Source organism: Schistocerca nitens, chromosome 8 (genome assembly GCF_023898315.1).
Source record: "Schistocerca nitens isolate TAMUIC-IGC-003100 chromosome 8, iqSchNite1.1, whole genome shotgun sequence".
Lineage (NCBI taxonomy): Eukaryota > Metazoa > Arthropoda > Insecta > Orthoptera > Acrididae > Schistocerca > Schistocerca nitens.
Window position 1 is genome coordinate 362593874 of NC_064621.1, and position 20619 is coordinate 362614492.

The 20619-nt window shown below is 38.2% G+C and overlaps 1 protein-coding gene across 1 annotated transcript in view; it reads left to right on the top strand.

Annotated features, from left to right (window-relative positions):
* Nucleotides 1-11451, top strand: part of LOC126198475 (unconventional myosin-IXa-like) — a 350557-nt gene extending 339106 nt beyond the window's left edge. Inside the window, exon 32 of the mRNA XM_049934833.1 lies at nt 7161-11451. Coding sequence (XP_049790790.1) covers nt 7161-7345 — 185 coding nt within the window. The 3' untranslated portion in view covers nt 7346-11451. The remainder of the gene's footprint in view (nt 1-7160) is intronic.
* The last annotated feature ends 9168 nt before the right edge of the window (nt 11452-20619 follow it).

The window sequence follows — 20619 nt, forward strand, 5'->3', positions numbered from 1 at the left end:
CATCAGTTTCCTTCATCCCACTTCCTTCCCCTTCCACCCCTTTGCCAGAAGAAAGAGCTACTGCCTCTGAAAGCTTGCATACATAAAAAGCTTTTTTTGTATTGGGGGAATATTTACTTCGTTTTTGTTAGTTACGGAATTTTTGAAGGTATGTTTAGTAACTCTGGTTTAGCAGCACTTGTCATCAACAGTATTTCCAATGCCAATATGCAGACATGGTACTGATTGTGTGATTGTCTCCTGCTGCTAGCATACTTTACATACGACCAGAATCTTTTTGGATTTTCTGCCAGGTTTTGAAACCAAGTATGTTGTGGAAACTATTATAAGCATTGTTGTTGTGGTCTTCAGTCCTGAGACTGGTTTTATGCAGCTCTCCATGCTACCCTATCCTGTACAAGCTTCTTCATCTCCCAGTACTTACTGCAACCAACATCCTTCTGAATCTGCTTAGTGTATTCATTTCTTGGTCTCCTCCTACGATATTTACCCTCCATGCTGCCCTCCAATGCTAAATTTGTGATCCCTTGATGCCTCATAACATGTTCTACTAATCGGTCCCTTCTTTTTGTCAAGTTGTGCCACATACTCCTCTTCTCACCAATTCTATTCAATACTTCATCATTAGTTATGTGATCTACCCATCTAATCTTCAGCATTCTTCTGTAGCACCACATTTCGAAAGCTTCTATTCTCTTCTTGTCCAAACTATTTATCGTCCATGTTTCACTTCCATACAAGGCTACACTCCATACAAATACTTTCAGAAACAACTTCCTGACACTTAAATCTATACTCGATGTTAACAAATTTCTTGGTCTCCTCCTACGATATTTACCCTCCATGCTGCCCTCCAATGCTAAATTTGTGATCCCTTGATGCCTCATAACATGTTCTACTAATCGGTCCCTTCTTTTTGTCAAGTTGTGCCACATACTCCTCTTCTCACCAATTCTATTCAATACTTCATCATTAGTTATCTGATCTACCCATCTAATCTTCAGCATTCTTCTGTAGCACCACATTTCGAAAGCTTCTATTCTCTTCTTGTCCAAACTATTTATCGTCCATGTTTCACTTCCATACAAGGCTACACTCCATACAAATACTTTCAGAAACAACTTCCTGACACTTAAATCTATACTCGATGTTAACAAATTTCTCTTCTTCAGAAACGCTTTCCTTGCCATTGCCAGTCTACATTTTACATCTTCTCTAATTCGACCATCATCAGTTATTTTGCTCCCCAAATAGCAAAACTCCTTTACTACTTTAAGTGCCTCATTTCCTAATCTAACTCCCTCAGCATCACCCGACTTAATTCGACCACATTCCATTATCCTCATTTGCTTTTGTTGATGTTCATCTTATATCCTCCTTTCAAGACACTGTCCATTCCGTTCAACTGCTCTTCCAAGTCCTTTGCTGTCTCTGATAGAATTACAATGTCATCGGTGAACCTCAAAGTTTTTATTTCTTCTCCATTGATTTTAATACCTACTCCAAATTTTTCTTTTGTTTCCTTTACTGCTTGCTCAATATACAGGTTGAATAACATTGGGGAGAGGCTACAACCCTCTCTCACTCCCTTCCCAACCACTGCTTCCCTTTCATGCCCCTCGACTCTTATAACTGCCATCTGGTTTCTGTACAAATTGTAAATAGCCTTTCGTTCCCTGTATTTTACCCCTGCCACCTTTAGAATTTGAAAGAGAGTATTCCACTCAACATTGTCAAAAGCTTTCTCTAAGTCTACAAATGCTAGAAAGGTAGGTTTGCCTTTCCTTAATCTTTCTTCTAAGATAAGTCGTAAGGTCAGTATTGCCTCAGGGGTTCCAACATTTCTACGGAATCCAAACTGATCTTCCCCGAGGTCGGCTTCTACTAGTTTTTCCATTCGTCTGTAAAGAATTTGTGTTAGTATTTTGCAGCTGTGACTTATTAAACTGATAGTTCGGTAATTTTCACATCTGTCAACACCTGCTTTCTTTGGGATTGGAATTATTATATTCTTCTTGAAGTCTGAGGGTATTTCGCCTGTCTCATACATCTTGCTCACCAGATGGTAGAGTTTTGTCAGGACTGGCTCTCCCAAGGCCGTCAGTAGTTCTAATGGAATGTTGTCTATTCCCAGGGCCTTGTTTCGACTCAGGTCTTTCAGTGCTCTGTCAAACTCTTCACGCAGTATCATATCTCCCATTTCATCTTCATCTACATCCTCTTCCATTTCCATAATTTTGTCCTGAAGTACAGCGCCCTTGTATAGACCCTCTATATACTCCTTCCACCTTTCAGCTTTCCCTTCTTTGCTTAGAACTGGGTTTCCATCTGAGCTCTTGATATTCATACAAGTGGTTCTCTTTTCTCCAAAGGTCTCCTTAATTTTCCTGTAGGCAGTATCTATCTTACCCCTAGTGAGATAAGCCTCTACATCCTTACATTTGTCCTCCAGCCATCCCTGCTTAGCCATTTTACACTTCCTGTCGATCTCAGTTTTGAGTCGTTTGTATTCCCTTTTCCTGCTTCATTTACTGCGTTTTTATATTTTCTCCTTTCATCAATTAAATTCAATATTTCTTCTGTTACCCAAGGATTTCTACTAGCCCTCGTCTTTTCACCTACTTGATCCTCTGCTGCCTTCACTACTTCATCCCTCAGAGCTACCCATTCTTCTTCTACTGTATTTCTTTCCCCCATTCCTGTCAATTGTTCCCTTATGCTCTCCCTGAAACTCTGTACAACCTCTGGTTCTTTCAGTTTATCCAGGTCCCATCTCCTTAAATTCCCACTTTTTTGCAGTTTCTTCAGTTTTAATCTACAGTTCATAACCAATAGATTGTGGTCAGAGTCCACATCTGCTCCTGGAAATGTCTTACAATTTAAAACCTGGTTCCTAAATCTCTGTCTTACTATTATATAATCTATCTGATACCTTCTAGTATCTCCAGGATTCTTCCATGTATACAACCTTCTTTCATGATTCTTGAACCAAGTGTTAGCTATGATTAAGTTATGCTCTGTGCAAAACTCTACCAGGCAGCTTCCTCTTTCATTTCTTAGCCCCAATCCATATTCTCCCACTATGTTTCCTTCTCTCCCTTTTCCTACTCTCGAATTCCAGTCACCCATGACTATTAAATTTTCATTTCCCTTGACTACCTGAATAATTTCTTTTACCTCATCATACATTTCTTCAATTTCTTCATCATCTGCAGAGCTAGTTGGCGTACTAACTTGTACTACTGTAGCAGGCATGGGCTTCGTGTCTATTGTGGCCACAATAATGCATTCACTATGCTTTCAGTAGTAACTTACCTGCATTCCTATTTTTTTATTCATTATTAAACCTACTCCTGCATTACCCCTATTTCATTTTGTATTTATAATCCTGTATTCACCTGACCAAAAGTCTTGTTCCTCCTGCCACCGAACTTCACTAATTCCCACTATATCTAACTTTAACCAATCCATTTCCCTTTTTAAATTTTCTAATCTACCTGCCCGGTTAAGGGATCTGACATTCCACGCTCCGATCTGTAGAACGCCAGTTTTCTTTTTCCTGATAACGACGTCCTCTTGAGTAGTCCCCGTCCGGAGATCCGAATGGGGGACTATTTTACCTCTGGAATATTTTACCCAAGAGGACGCCATCATCATTTATCCATACAGTAAAGCTGCATGCCCTCGGGAAAAATTACGGCCGTAGTTTCCCCTTGCTTTCAGCTGTTCGCAGTACCAGCACAGCAAGGCCGTTTTGGTTAATGTTGCAAGGCCAGGTCAGTCAATCATCCACACTGTTGCCCCTGCAACTACTGAAAAGGCTGCTGCCCCTCTACAGGAACCACACGTTTGTCTGGCCTCTCAACAGATACCCCTCCGTTGTGGTTGCACCTACGGTACAGCCATCTGTATCCCTGAGGCACGCAAACCTCCCCACCAACAGCAAGGTTCATGGTTCATGGGGAAGGATTATAAGCATCTGGGATTGAAAACCATGCTAAATTTTGAGGTTCTACAAAAGATCGCCAGTCGTGGGGTTTTTGCGTTTATTTAAATTTGACTTTTTTTTCTTCTGAAACAGTGTTCTGACCTGTTTTGAGTACTGTGGGGGATCATCTCCGCCCTTTGTTGATTTATTTGGTATAAATCTCTCAGTTGCTGTTGATAACTATTTATTTGAATTCATGCCACATCGGGTCTACATTTACATTATTAATTTGGAAGATTTGGAGATTGTCTTTGAGGAAGGCATCAAATGATTTTTTTTTTTTTTTTTTAAATAGATATATTTTTATTTTTGGTGGATTTGGGAGTTACAGTATTTGGTCTTGCTACAACAACCCTGTGTTGAAGAACTCCTGTCCCCATGTTGATGCTCGCTATTAGCTCAGGATTATTTGTTGCTAAGAGGTCAGGTGTGCTTTTGCAACTGTTAGGTATTTGAATGCGCTCATGAACTTACTGTTCAAAATAAATTTCAGGGACTGCATTTAGCGCAATTTCAAATGATATTTTATGCATACCTCCAGATTTAAGTATGTGTTATTGCCAACATATCGAGGGTAAATCAAAGTGACCACCAACTATAATCGTATGAGTCTGGTATGTGTTTGAAATTAGACTCAAGTTTTCTTTGAACCTTTCAGGAATTGTAACATCTGAATTGGGAGGTCAGTAAAAAGATCCTACTATTATTTTAATCCAGTTGCCCAGAATGACCTCTACTCATACTAACTCACAGGAACTATCTACTTCAGTTTCGATACAAGATAAAATACTTACAATGGCAACAAACGTGCCACCGCCAGCTGTATTTAACCTATCCTTTCTGAACACCATCAGGTTCTTTACAAAAGTTTCAGTTGAAGTGATCTCCGGTTTCAGCCCTCTTTCAATGCCTATAACCATTTGAGCATTAGTGGTTTCTATTAGCGCTTGGTACTTGTGTACTTTCCCAACACAGCTACGACAATTTACAGCTGCTGTATTGACGATTCCTAGAGCTATGTTCTTCCTGAGTTTGACTTTGTACCCTTTTTGCTTTTACCTAAGACCTCTGACCCAAAAACACATCCCAGAAAAATGTTACCAAAGTGAATCTTGTGTCTCCCATTGAGGCATGCGAGCCGCTCCACCTTGGCAAGGTCCGTGGGTAATGAGAAATAAATGAAGCCATACTGTCATTATAATGTTTTAAACAATGGGACATAGAGGATGGAGTATAACAATATTATGAAAAGGATAGATTGCTACTCACTGTGTAGTGGAGATGCTGAGTTGCAGGCGGGCACAACAAAAAGACTGCTAAACAAGTAAGCTTTGAGCCAAAAGGCATACTTCTGAATTAGAAAAAATATTAAACATTGGAAAATCCAGGATGGAATGTAACAATACAAGAGAAGGAAAGTTGCTACTCACCATATAGCGGAGATGCTGAGTTGCGATAGGCACAATAAAAAGATTCACACGATCATAGTTTTCGGCCATTAAGGCCTTTGTCAGCAGAACACACACACACACACACACACACACACACACACACAAGTGCAACCTGCACACATGTCTACAGTCTTAGAGAGCTGAAACTACATTGTGAGCAGCAGCACCAGGGAGAGAAGGTGTTGAGGAGGAAGGGGATAAGTAGCGGAGAGGAGAGAAATAAAAATAAAAATAAAAGAAGTTAAAAGACTGGGTGTGGCGGTGAAATGACGGCTGTGTTGTGCTGGAATGGGAACAGGGAGGGGGCTGGATGGTTGAGGACCTGTCCCATACATCCTCCTACCACCACCTACTCCAGTCTGGTCACTAACATTACCTATCACATCAAAGGCAGGGCTACCTGTGAAACCAGTCATGTGATCTACAAGCTAAGCTGCAACCACTGTGCTGCATTCTATGTAGGCATGACAGCCAACAAGCTGTCTGTCTGCATGAACGGCCACTGACAAACTGTGGCCAAAAAACAAGTGGGCCACCCTGTAGCTGAACACGCTGCCAAACATGATACCCCTCATCTCAATGACTGCTTCACAGCCTGTGCCATATGGATCCTTCCCACCAACACCAGCTTTTCTGAATTATGCAGGTAGGAACTTTCCCTGCAATACATCCTACGTTCCCGTAACCCTCCTGGCCTCAACCTTCGTTAGTCACTGTCCTCACCCATCCAGCCCGCTCCCTGTTCCCATTCCAGCACAACACAGCCGTCATTTCACCGTCACACCCAGTCTTTTAATTTCTTTCATTTTTATTTTTATTTCTCTCCTCTCTGCTCAACACCTTCTCTCCCACCCTCCGTCTAAACCACAACACTTCACTGTCCGCCACTCTCACCATACTATCCCTCCCCTTCCCTGGCCCAGTCTCCTCCTTACCCCCACCCACTTGCCACACCCATCATGCACTGGTCCTGCTGCTCGCAGTGTACTTTCAGCTCTCTGAGACTGTAGACGTGTGTGCAAGTTGCGCTTGCGTGAGTGTGTGTGTGCATGTGTGTATGTGTGTCAACTGCTGACAAAGGCCTTAATGGCCGAAAGCTATGATTGTGTGAATCTTTTTAATTGTGCCTATCGCAACTCAGCCTCTCTGCTATATGGTGAGTATCAACTTTCCTTCTCTCGTATTGTTAGAACACATATTCATGCAGATGCAACTCTCACACATCTGATCGCTGCCAAAGCCAGATTCTGGCTTCGGCCGCCACAGACAGTGCTCATGTGCATGTGAGTTGCATTTGCGTTTGTGTGAATGTGTGTGTGGGTATGTTTTTTAAATCACAAACAGGCCTTTTGGCAGAAAGCTTACTTGTTTAGCAGTATTTCTGTGAATCAGCATCTCCACTCTATGGTATCCTTTTCGTAATATTGTCAGAAAGTGTGTTGTAATACATCCCTTATCAGGCAAATAAATATTTTACCAGTAGAATGGGGAGTAGAGGAATTCATGAGATGTTTGGGAAGGAGAAAACTGAGAATAGGACGAGCAAATAAAGAGAAAGGGCAAAAACACTATTAAGAAAAAAGAAACTGTGAAAAAGGATAATTGACTGACATAAATTAGGAAAAGTGGGTTTAGGAGTAATTATGAAGTATTATATTTTGTAAAAAGTGTTGGTCTTCGTCCATTCATTTTTTTACTGACAGACCAAATTTTCATTTCAGTTCATCAGCCTACAATACGACGTATGCGTCAACATCCTGCTGCTGTGTCTTACTCCATACCTGGCACAGATGATGATGAATCAGCAAGGAAACTAAAACGACAGTCATCATCTGACAACAGTGTTGTATCTCTTTTTCCACCACCTGCACACACAGACTGTGATGAGGATCCCATCATGGTCTAACTTCTGCATTATTAGGCCATTGAAGGGTTTTGTATTGAATATCTGTGATTTGGAATTATTTCTTAGTATAGTGTGCCTGTGTATGTATGTAACAGTGTCAAAGAAAGTAGTTGTGAATCAGGAAATTATATGTTTCGTGTGATTGTGAATACTGCAAATACAGAAAGATCTGTAACACTATATACATATGTATGGCTAGCAAATGTACATAATTATTCTGTCTCAACAACACTGCCTTATTCATTGACTTCTGTGTTTTTACTGTGACACTATTATATTTGCAGTTAAATTAGTAAAACTCTTATTCCTTGTTACAAATCTGTGTCTCTTTTTGTAGACACAGAAGCTACGCTTAAAGTGTTGTAATTGGTATCATTGTTGTGAGATGTGAATTACTACTTAAATGTCATGTGAGAATACCATTATTTGTAAAACATTTTTATACAGAATTTACAAGTTTTTCTTACAAAAACTATTATAGTTGCAGGAAATGCTCTGTTGTTAATCTTTATTAGCTGCGTTAAAATATTTGTGCAGAAAATAAAATGTTTTTGTTGTGAACATTGATTTTATATTTGAGAATAGAGATACTGGTCTTCTTAGCGTCTGCACATAAACATTTTGTTTTTGTTACTTAAATTACAAACTTTGTATATATGTGTAAATGTATGTGCATTGCAGATGTGTATTGAAATTTCATGGAAGTTAAGACTGGATATTTTAACCCTGCAGTTTTAATTATTTTTGTAATCTGTATATAGTTTATAAGATGTACTAAAACATGGCTGGTATTGTATGAGTCATTTCTTTGTGTTTTCTCTCAAAGATTAAATCACATTCTCGTACCAGTTATTAATGTATGAATTCATTTTGTAATAAAAAACCAAATTCTTAGCCGGTTTAAATATGTGATTATTGAAATTATTCATAAAATTCAGAAATAGAATTTAAATAGAATGTGTTGTTAATGTTTTTTAGGACATGTCAGAGTGTAGGTGTCATTGATTCTGAAGCAATGAATTAGTTGTGATACTTGCAATGAAAATTCCACTTACAAAGGAAGTACAAAAGATAAAGCTTCACAGCAAGGCAAAAATAATGATTTTTCACTGAAAAAGCTTCGTATTAGCAGCACAGAGGACATCAGCATGGAAGGAGGATGTAATTGAGCCCCTGTGCAAATGATGATAACTGAAGATTCAGCATTCAGGATAAACTATGAAATGAATGCGCCCTCTCCTCCTCCTCCTGCATCATTGTGTAGGCGTCCATTATTTTCTTTGAACTGTGTATGTAAGGAGTTATATCTTGATATTTATTACATACTACTATTTATTACATCCTTCGTGGTAACCAGGTAGTCAAATTTCAGAGTACTTGTTAGCTGTCCTCTTTTATGATGCTTCCATTATAGTAGGTACCCTTAAGGTTTGACTAGATAAGAACCTCTCTGAAGATTTATGAAGTCCTTTTGTGTGAAGGAAAATAGAATCAGTCAATCAAAATTTTGGTCCTGGTTTCTGTATCATCTCTTCGTAGGTCCTTTCTTTGTAGTACATGTTGAGGAAGCACCTTTCTTTGTAGTAGATGTTGAGGAAGGAACTTTTTAATTCATTAAGGCATTTTGCTTGATTTTTTCAGACTACTGGTTAAATCACAAACAACACTATGACTCGTCTTCACAAAATCAGTGGAATTTAAAAAAAGTCTACATTTGTGGAAACATAAGAAGCTTCATCTTTGTGACAAATACGGTGTAGTTAGGTGCAACAGCTGACTTATTGCTATTGCAGAATCAAGAGGCATCAACACAGAAATTTTGTTCTGTTTTCACAATTTAATCATTAATGTTAATACCTTAGCATGAATTTTGTCAAATATGCAAATAGCTTGTGAGCTAGAGGAGAGCTTACCACTTCCAATTACACTCAGATGCAACCACAACAGAACTGACAGCACAAAAACAGAGATAATAAACATTGAATCTCAAATCTCAATTGTTCAGGCTGCTGTTTACTTTAAAAAAATCAGGAAAGGGGGGAAGATAAAGGAAATTTTAAGCATGACGTATCATTTTTTGTCTAGAGTGCGTTTTCTTGCCCTCAGTTTTCATTTTATTTAGTTCCTCTCAGTGTTACCTTCTTGTATTCTTTTCCTTCTGTATCCTGTTATTTCTTTTTGGTTTTCAGCTGTCAGCTAATTGTTGGCACTGTGAAATTTGAATCTCAATTAATACTGATCAGTGCTTCCAGCTCCATACTGGCTATTTTTCTCTCTCCTAGCCTTGAGTGATACACAATGGTTATCTTTCATTATTTACAAATACTATTTCATGTTAAACACATCATACCTTAAGTATTGCTCTGTTCTGTAAAGAACAATTTGTAAGTTGGAAGTTTAGTGAGCATTTGCTTTGTTGCTGTATCTTTCTTTTCACCTTGCTTTTATTTTGGAATTGGCAAGTGGACACTACTTCTGTCTCACACAGTGAAATACAGTTTAACATACGTTTCTTTCACTAATTGTATAGTTTGCTCTTATTTTGATAGTTATTTTGTTACCATAGTTAATCATGTGGTATCTTTTGACTGAGTACCCGGTGTAATAGACAGTGTAGCTTGGTACTTTATAAAAGAAAAAATGTGTGAACTGATTATTTAATATTTATAAATTTCCCATATGTCTATTGTGTTTTATCTATGTTTTTAGCATTATTTGGTTCCATGTATTATATTCAATAAATTGTAGCTTTATACTTGTCGAGATTTTTAGTAGTGGTGTAACTAAGCTGAAATACTGTAACTATCTGTAAGTTTGGCACTGACAAGGCACTGAAACTCATAAACTGTGTCGTACTAAGGTATCCTTGCAATAATACTCACACTTTTTCAATAATTGTTCTGGTAGTTAGTGTACTCAATGCCCAGTTTCTGTACTTTGTTTACGGAACAATTTATTTTGCACTGTTCAGGAAAGTTACAGCGCTTCTTTTTGTGTGAAATTCATCCTCATTCAGGTATAGCAATATATATTGACTGTTCATAATAAGATCACAATTCGGATTCTAACATTCAAAGAACGGATTCTGAAAATAAGTACTTTCAGTTTCTTTATTGATTTAATCTTGTGTTAAACATCACATCTGAATATAACTTTCATTTGCTTTTGACAATTATTTGTTGTAAGTTCCAATCTTGAACTCAGTTCCTGGGAAGACGTAACCATTACAGAATTTGAACTTTCCCTCATATATTGTGATAACATATAAAGTCTGCAAATTTGAAACATTTGTCTGATATCATTTGGTAGGACAAAGATAGTCCTGAAACAACCTCAAGCAGGTAAAATTTTAATTTGTGTTGCTGTAACCTGGTAGTTAGTGACATATTTCACACAGTTAACATTTCTATGCTCTGTTACTGGAGGCTCTTAACTCTTGAATTGTAGTGATTATTTGACATGTGCACTGATGTCAGTGCACATTTACTGTGACACCTTACTTTATTTGTATTATATGTAACTTGTTTCTGTTGCGCAGTATGAGTTGGTGATTTGCCTTTATAGCAGATCTCGTAAATGCTGGACAGAGTAAGTTATCTTTTGACTGACATTAGAGTTCCGCAGTATGCAACATTTTTGATTGTTCAGTAGTGTACCATGAAGTAAATATTGTTTATCAATATAACACTGTTATAGTTTTCAAGCTTTGAAGTCATGTGGTTGTAACAAAGTTGTAAGTACTATTTATATCCTAAAGTATACATATCTATGTATGTTTGTCCTCATTGTATTTTAATAATTCTAAACTTTTTCATTGTTCAAGAATGTAAGTTCATGTCTATTAATGTTACGAGCTGATTCTCTTACATAAATTGCAATGTAAAGAGCATCTGCTCTAGATATATAATATTTTGTGATAGTAGAAAATTGTATATTTCTAACAAATTTAGAAAATTCTTACACAAAACAAATAATTTTGTATTTGTAGGAATGATGTACAAATGAACATACACAATAATTACATGTACATGTATATCTTTAATTGTATGCGGTCTTTTAAAAAGTGCCAGCTGATATATATTGGAATTAAAATGTCTAAACTTGCATCTTATCATCTTCCCTTTCCTTGTACAAGTTGTTAATATTTCATCATGCAATCATCTGGTTTTGATTGTGTGTACCGTATTTACTCGAATCTAAGCCGCACTTTTTTTTCCGGTTTTTGTAATCCAAAAAACCACCTGCGGCTTAGAATCGAGTGCAAAACAAGCGGAAGTTCTGAAAAATGTTGATAGGTGCCGCCACAACTAACTTCTGCCGTCGAATATATATGTAGTGCTACACAATGTGGGCACAAAGATAAATACTGGCGCCAAAACCTCTGCATCAGTAAATAAATTTAAAAAAAAAAGTTAGAAGACGAGCTTTTTTTTCTCCGCCCCCGCGTTTCGACCACTGCATTTTCATACATTATCCAACGAAGTAAATACAAATTCCGTATTGTTCATCTTCGAATGTAGCAGAATTTCAATGTACTACGAAAATCTGACTGGCAAGACTGTTAGGGATGTTTGTCAATATGGCCAACCCTACGTTCCGAGTTTTTACCTACCTGTGAGAAGAGATGGTTGCTAATAGGAACCTGATGAAATGTGAATCACATGCAGTATTCTCTTCACCATAAGAATAATACGAGTATAAACATTTTGCCATGTATTCTTTCGTGTTTGCTGCTATCTCATTTAAATCCTGTCTGCGTAATAAACTACGAAACCAGAGTGAGACAACAGCAAACGCGGAAGAATATACGTATCGTGTCATGTTTATATTCGTATTATTCTTATGTCTAATAGTGATACAGTCAGAAATGAAGCACGGCAACTGACTAGATTTTAAATGTAAGATGACTAATTTCTGTGCAGAATTTGATGTACTAAAGAAGCGGCCGCAAAGATTTTCAAACGGAGGAAAATTTTCGCAAAACTCTCGTTCAGAACATGTTCTATCATACGCATGTTCTATCATACGCATTTGGTTCTTGTTGATCATTATCAAAGAAAGCAGCAGTGCAAGTAACAACAAATAGCAGTCTCTTGCCATTGTTTCGCTAATGAGACGATTCCTCTTTTTTTTTTTTTAAAAAAAAAAAAAAAAAAAAAAAAAAAAGCGGCGGTAGCGCGCACAAAAGCAAGTCATGCCGCGAGCGGTGTCAGGCCGTAAACACGCACACCAAAATGCTATAAACAATGCATTACACAGTACAGTAATGCATTTTCAGCTTAGAGTGACGTAAACACCTATAACAAAGAAAACGGCACTTATCAGACCAAAGCAAAATAAGCAATCTATTCAAACCAGACGAAGCACGTGAAAAAGGAAGGGCACCCCGTATAAATATGGACGGAGCGCCTGACGCATAGCAATGGCTACCTGGTAAAGCTTAACTGCGAAGCTTACGACTCGAACCAAACTACTGTAGCTGTATCGTCTTTCATTCGACCTAAATTGTGTCTCATATTACAATGGACCAACTTTGTTTCGATTTGGAGGTGCGGCCTTAAACTTTTCTCTCCTTGAATTTCGAGTCTCAAATTTCAGGTGCGGCTTAGATTCGGGAAATTTTTTTCCTTTATTTCGAGTCTCATTTTTCAGGTGCGGCTTAGATTCGAGTAAATACGGTAGTAGGAACAGTGAAACAATCACCACATTGACTTATGCACCAACATAAACAATACTTGATTACTATTTGCATAGAAGAAAGTGTAGAGGTAGTTAATGAACCATAAAGTACAGTATAAACTAGCCTCAAAAATTGTGATAGGGTACCTACAGTCTTGATGTGAGCAGAGAGGCAGAGGACAAAAACGGGATGGGGAGTGAAAAGAATTCTGCGGATCATAGTATTGAGTAACTGTATTCCCACTAACAAGGATGATCTCTGAGAATTATGATTAAAAAAAATGCTGCAGTTGATCATTAGCTTGAAATTTTTGCAATAGTTTTCTGAAGTGTATGGAAGGTAGAGAAAGGTCTATGTATATAGCTTGCAAAATGTTAGCAAGTTCTCTTATAGAGGATACATCCTCAGTGCAATATATAGTGACAGATTATACTCGATCAAAATAACAAAGTGATTAACATTCGAGCAGTGGAGGGGGCTATGTTGTCGGTTCACATTTTTCCCGTGCACACAACATCGTTGTGGCAGCAACAGCTAGGCATTTCCATTCTAGATACATTCACGCTGCCAGTTAACATGTAATACTGGATTCGCTTAGCAAAGGGGGTTATAATCTTCTTACTTCTTTTGCAACTAGCTTTTGAAATTGCCAAGCAAAATAAACACGCCACACACAGACATTGCAAACAGTGAAAATGAATCAGCATTGTTACGTTACGAGCTGCAAGTGTTGTCTGCAACTGACTGGATCTGACAGCTGAGGAAGCAGAGCAGTATGATGATTACACTTTGGACAGAGGGTGTGACCAAACTTGTGCTCCAACTGGTTGTTGCTATGGTAGCTGTCCTCTACTGTCAATAAACAACTCCTACATCTACATCTATACTCTGAAAACCACCATGAGGTGCATGACAGATGGAAACCTGGAGTTTTCATTCTATGATTTTGCTGAACAGCTTTTCTTTCATCTTACACTCCTAGCTGTCAATTACTTCGTTATCCTGATACAGGTATAGATGCAGCTAACAAAGATTTAGGAAAATAAAAGTAAAGTTACAAGGGCTCAGATGTCATATATTAAAAATATACACTCTGTAGTCTTAAAAACCTAGTTAAAAAGGAAGGGTGGGGGTGGGGATTGGAACTACATACTTATGAGGTTGGAAGTGAAAGATGTGGTGAAGTTTAGGCAGAAGTTAAAGCTTAAATATCTCACATTCATGACACTTCTGTCAAATAATAAAAAAGTACAATCAAATACATATAGAAACCACTACTAGCCAAATAGCTTCAAAGATAGATACAAGTGATGGGTTAGTCTTTGAAACAGAAAGGAACTGTTACTGTTTCTCCTTTATTTGGGGTATGGAGTATCTTAGTTACTTAACTGCACAGAGTCTCTGTCTGGCACACAGTTTTAATCTGCCAGGAAGTTTCTAATCTGCGCACACTCCAGTGCAGTGTGAAAATTTAATTCTGGTAACTGCACAGCAGTCTAAATATCTGATTTGTTGGACGAATTTCACCTTCTTTGCAAAGCTAGTCTTTGATGGGTGCTTTACTGTGTAGTGAGTGAGGTGGCACAGTTGTCAAAGCACTAGTTACACATCACGGAGAAATGAGGTATTGTTTTCATCAGGCCTTCTAGATGTAGATTCTCTTCAGTGTATTAAATCACAACATAAATGAGGAGATGATGTATTCTAAAAGGAGACAATCAAGTAAACTCAATCCCAGCAATGTCTAATTTCCCTTCATTCATGTATTTGCATCTACTTGGTAAGTGAATACTGTTTTCATCCATATCTCATTGCCTATAATTTCTTGTATACTTATTTTTTCTTATAATTGCTAAACCATGAAGGAATTTGGAGTTTGCAACAAATCTGAGAATCATGCTGGGCATGGGAGTAACTCAACATCTCACCATAACTCAACATCACACAGACAGTTTGTAGTGACATGTACCAAGTATGGATGAGCATCAACCTGATGAAATATGGGTCCTTCATGATACTGTCGCTTGAATGGTAACTCACAAGGACGCAGGATATCAGTAATGTAACACTGTGCTATGTTCCCTCAATCTATACCAGATGTGACATACATCATACCCAATGTTTCCCCACACCGTGATGCTGAAGGTCCCTGAAAAGAGCTTCTGGAAGAAGTTTGTTTACAGCAACTTTACATAATGAAACTTTCTGGCAGATTAAAACTGTGTCTGGACCAAGATTCAAGCTCGAGACCTTTGCCTTTCGCGGACAAGTGCTATACCATCTGAGCTACCCAAGCACGACTCACACCCCGTCCTCACAGATTTACTTCTGCCAGTACCTTGTCTCCTACGTCAGTCCAGCACACAGGTTTAATCTACCAGAAAGTTTCATATCAGCGCGTACTCCGCTGCAGAGTGAAAATCGCACTCTGGAACTTTACATAATATTTGTACTGCGCACTTCTATATAATAAATACCTTTTTGGCCTTGGCTGACTTGTCCCAGATGATTTTTGCTGGAGGACAGTACTGAGTGAAAGTATGCTAGAATTGTATCTGCAAGTCTACACATCATTACAGATTTTGAAGTTCAACTTACCTACATGCTGACACCATCAAATTTTTTTCACCTGGGTCTGTTAGAATTTCACGCTTGGAGTTTGTAGTACATGCAAGTCATTTCTATTTATTTGGAACTATATAATATGAGTCATCGTAAGATTGTGAATTATGCTTTTGTCTTATTGACGTTATGATCCTCATCCTCAATTTTGTAGGCGACATCTGGAGAATCCCATAGGATTTGATGTGTGACAAAATGGCACTTTAATAACTTTTCTGATAAATCAGTTTGCTGCACAGATGTAAAAATCCACACCAGATTACCTGCGTTACAACAAGTCGGTGTTTGGTGCTATAATGGTCCCAGTCCTTATCCTGGGTCTTTAAGGTCTGTATGCCTGTCAGCTGTCTTGCTTCTTCATTTCAGATGATGAGACATTAGATGTAATCTTACTCTTCTTCATCAGACTGAAACAGAAATAATCTTTCCATTGCTGTTTCAGCCTCTTGACCATGTTACAAGGAAAATCAGTAGTGCCTTGCTTTGGGGAGTTGTATGCACATATCATGACAGGCTATATTGTATGCCACTCTCTCTTTTCAACATCAACATGTACTGTGAGCATATCTGTGAATATCTTATTTATACATTATACATTATGTGAGGCCATTCATCTGCAGGCAGTAGGAAGTTATCATTTGGTTGCATCAACAAATTACTTCTGACACCAGTCCTCACTGAGACACTTTTCTTTACTCGGAAATAATTACACACAGTGTTCCACACTTCAAACACCCTGACCTTTTCTGGGAGCTTCAGCAGTCAGCACAGCTTTGATGATGGTTTAACAGATGAGGCAGTCAGTGCACAATATTGCCTATTTATTCCGTTTGTTGGCTTGTGAAACTTCTCAGACAGGTCAGTTTCAGTCTGATGAAATAGAACATTTGCAGGAGGTATTGGTACCAGACATTCTGGAGATAATTTATGAACATGCTTCTATCATTGGCATTCCCTGCTGTGAGTTACAGTTTAGCATTATGGGAGAAATTGCCAAAAGGAGTACAGGAAGTAGAGTGCGAGGAGGTTCAGGGAATGATGATGAGAGTTTTGTGGGGAAAGTACAGTGGACAGAATAACAGTATAATAATTGTACACCACCTGAACAGTGCATAAATTACACAGATGGATCCAATCAGGATAATAATAATGAGCCACAAGGTGGGAAAGGAAGAAACAAGGAAAACCCACACAGTGAGCGAATACTATTGAGAGAAGGAAGAGGGAGAGATTGAAACCACAACAGGCTCAAAAACTAAGAAATGAATTTTTAGTGGTCTGCATACACACGAACTGACATCCAGGGCCAACTATTTGGTGTGGACAGCAGAGACCCTGTATTATTATTATTACAATACTGGAAACAGACAAGGACACAAAGACTGGACAGCAAGGAGGGGAAATTGTTGAGCAATATCAGCAATAACCAAGAGCGAGGTGTGGTATACAGCAAATTGCAACAATGAGCACAAATTGAGTGAATTTAGTGGTGGTGAAGCGGGAGGGGGTGGTGGGGGAGGGGGTGGGGCGTTGTGAGCAGCAGAGATGCCCCTCCAGTGAAGCTGATGTCATGACAAAGTAGCAAATAGATGAAACTATCAGAGGAGAATTGGAAGTTGTTACCAGCTAATGTTATGTCACTCAGGTCAACACAGAGCAAAATAGTACACAGGCAGAGATTGAAAGATGTGGTGATGGGCGCTGTCAACCGGTAGGAGGCAGGATTGTTCAAAGTTGTAGAGGCCAAAAGAGAGGATCAGAATAGCAGCCAACAAGAAAGTGAAGATGAAGAACGTGAATAAGTAAGACAAAGGAGATTCTATCCTTAAAGGAATTAACTTTCAATTAAGTGAAGTGGTGCTTAGCAGAATTTTCATACCATTGAAAAAGTGATGAGAAAAGCTGGATTGCTAATTTGTTATGAATCTGAGACAGGTCATGGTCAGCCACACAACAAAACAGGAGCTGGCACCAGCAAGTTCATGGATGTCGCTCTGATCAGTCCAGAAAAAAGAGGCAGAACGAACTGAGATAGATATAGCCAGAAGTGATATGACCTGATGGGAGGCAAAGTCACTAATAATCCAAGCTTTGGAAGAATGTGTGGGAGCAGGAGTCACTATAGTGGAGAGAGAACAAGGAAGACATAGAAGCAGCAGAAGAATAAGAGACTGGAAATCAAGAAAGGATGAGGAAAGCATAGACAAAGCGGTCCGGAAGATGGTAATCAATTCTTCTATCAGATTTGAGAAGAGTAAAGGAAGGGAACTTATGATGAAGAAGGCGAAGAGGAAGACAGGGAAGGTGACAGTCAACTACGAAGCAAAGGCAGTGAACAAGGAGGTGGTCTAGCTGAGGATTAGAAAGTGGGGGAGAATGGTATGAATGATAGAAGAGAAGATGCCTTGGGTAAATCGAAGAGAAGATAGCACTGAAAGAGGGAAAACAGAAGAGAAGGTAGATGAAGATGATGATGATGAAGCAGAAGAAGGCTTAAGTGGAATGGGAGAAGAAGAAGAGATAGGGAAGAAGTTTCTGATCAAGAGGAGGAGGAGAAGAGCCTTGTACGGCACAGTAGTTTAAATGAAGCAGAGGAAGAGGAATTTGATACATGATGGAATTAATAGTGAACTGCATTAATTGGAAGGAGAGATGTAACCTTTAAAATTCCATGAACCAAGTTGATGAAAGATGAAGATTTGAAATTATTTGCTATTTGATAAGCCTTATCAGAAAGCCTGGATGAAAACAAGGGAACACTAGATCATGGGAACAGTCGCAGACCTGATAAGGCACCAGTGGGGGTAGTGGAATTATCTGTCAAAAAACCACTGAATAAATGACGAGGGACCAGCAAACCAGAAATATCAGTGGTGTACACTGATGAGAAAGTTGTAGCGGTTCCACCTGCTTTTATTTTCTTCGTTTGTTGTCCTCAGTGTTGACGTACTGCGTTGCTACACTAGCTGGAAGGTGGAGTTTGTAATTTGGACACTGACTACGGTAAATAACACTGACTGTGGTAAATAATGGAGCTGACATATGCACAGCTACGTTTCACAGTACTTTAATGTCACTGTTCACAACCCCCCAATAATACACAGTTATTCGGCCAGTGCACCATTGTTTAACTTTCGATAAGCTTCATTAATAGTTTGCATGCGAACCTCCACATATTGCTTAGTTTACTGTTGAACATCTACGAACAGTAAAACGTAACTACAAAGTTCACCATTCTTGAAGAATAATCAGGTACATAGGGAGCAGACAGTCATTGGTTTTTACACACGGCCTAATTGTTTAACACTTAATCCACAGCTAATTTGAAGCATTGTTGTCATTCTAATCAGCACAGGTTAGTCGTCTGAAACTTGGCTGTGTACTGACTGACTCACGATCAAAAATCGGGCCCTTATATCCTCGCAATAATAGGTGCTGAAACCAATTGTCCAAGTTAAATTTACAGAAATTACAATTAAAACTTAACTCATTAAATTAACTGAATACGTCAAAAAATTGTGTCTTTTTAACACTTTCTTCTACTATAAGGGTTAAGCAAAATTATTTGTTTAAATAATGAAATTAACATATATAGTTACACAAACAATACTTTTGTCAAAACTGTTAATTAATTTGGAATTAATTAAAGGCTGGCTTTGCGAAAATGTTTTCGAATAGATCCTTTAAAATTACTATTAGTTGTTCCTCCAAATGTTTACACTTAGTGCAGAATTTACCTTTGTTTACATGTCAACAATATAATTCAAGTTACAATTACTGATTTCACCCAATAACAAAAGATATTAACTAGGAATAGTCAAAATAAATTAGAAAATAAATTACATACATAAAACTAAACACAAAATTAGACCTGGTGTTATATTCTTTAAAACTAAGGGCCAATCTTTCTCTTTTATGAAAATACAGATTATATTCACGTGTGTTAGTGGTAATTAGTTAAAATTGAAATAATGAATTTTAAGGAGGCAGATGTCAAAACAACAGGGGAATTAAAATTATCGCAGCTTGCTTCACCACAAAGTGGAACAGTGTTCTTTAGAAGAAGATGAGAGGAAGTGGGAGGTAGATGACAGTTTTTAGCCTTTAATAAAGATCAAAATATGTGAAATGTTGAGCACAGCTCTTGTGGATAGTGGCAGCGCAGGCACACCTATATTCAATATACTTTATCAGCATCTTACAAAGGACTATTCAGCTGTAACAATGCCATTGAAAAAGGTCAGAATAGAAAGTGGCAATGAGATGTTGACCAAATCAGTCACCAAATCAGGATATGCGACCATAAATGTGGGAAAGTGGTAGTAGTAGTAGTAGTAGTAGTAGTAGTATTATGCTGTGACCATAAATGTAGGAAAGTGCTAGTAGTAGTAGTAGTAGTAGTAGTAGTAGCTTTATTCATCTGTAGATCTCTCTTTACAAGGATGTAGGACATGTCAAAGTATTTACAAATTTAGATCAATTTAAAAGAAGCTAATTCGTATACACATATGTTTGCAGACTTCTAGTTAGAGACAATCATTACATTTACTCCTGGTATACAATACTTTTTTTTTTTTTTACAAATAACTTATTAAATAATGTAACGCCACACTGTTCGCCCATATCTGACTGTCAGTCACTATACACACATTATTTAATAACACTACACACACACACACACACACACACACACACACACACTCACTCACTCACTCTGGTGATCTCTGGGCCATTTTCTGTACCGCAACTTCCCATTTGTATCCTGAAAAACTGAGTCAGCATCCCTCCATAATGAGTGAGATGTTGAGTTCAGGAAGAGGAAGAGGTGTTAGTATTGTGCTGTGCATAGCTTGGGGGTAAGTATTTCTAGAAAGGAAAGAAGAAGGAAAAAACATAAAGTGAAGGTGTTGTGTGGAATGTTGGATGTTTTATAATCATTATTACTATTACATTTTTTTTATCAAACCCCTAC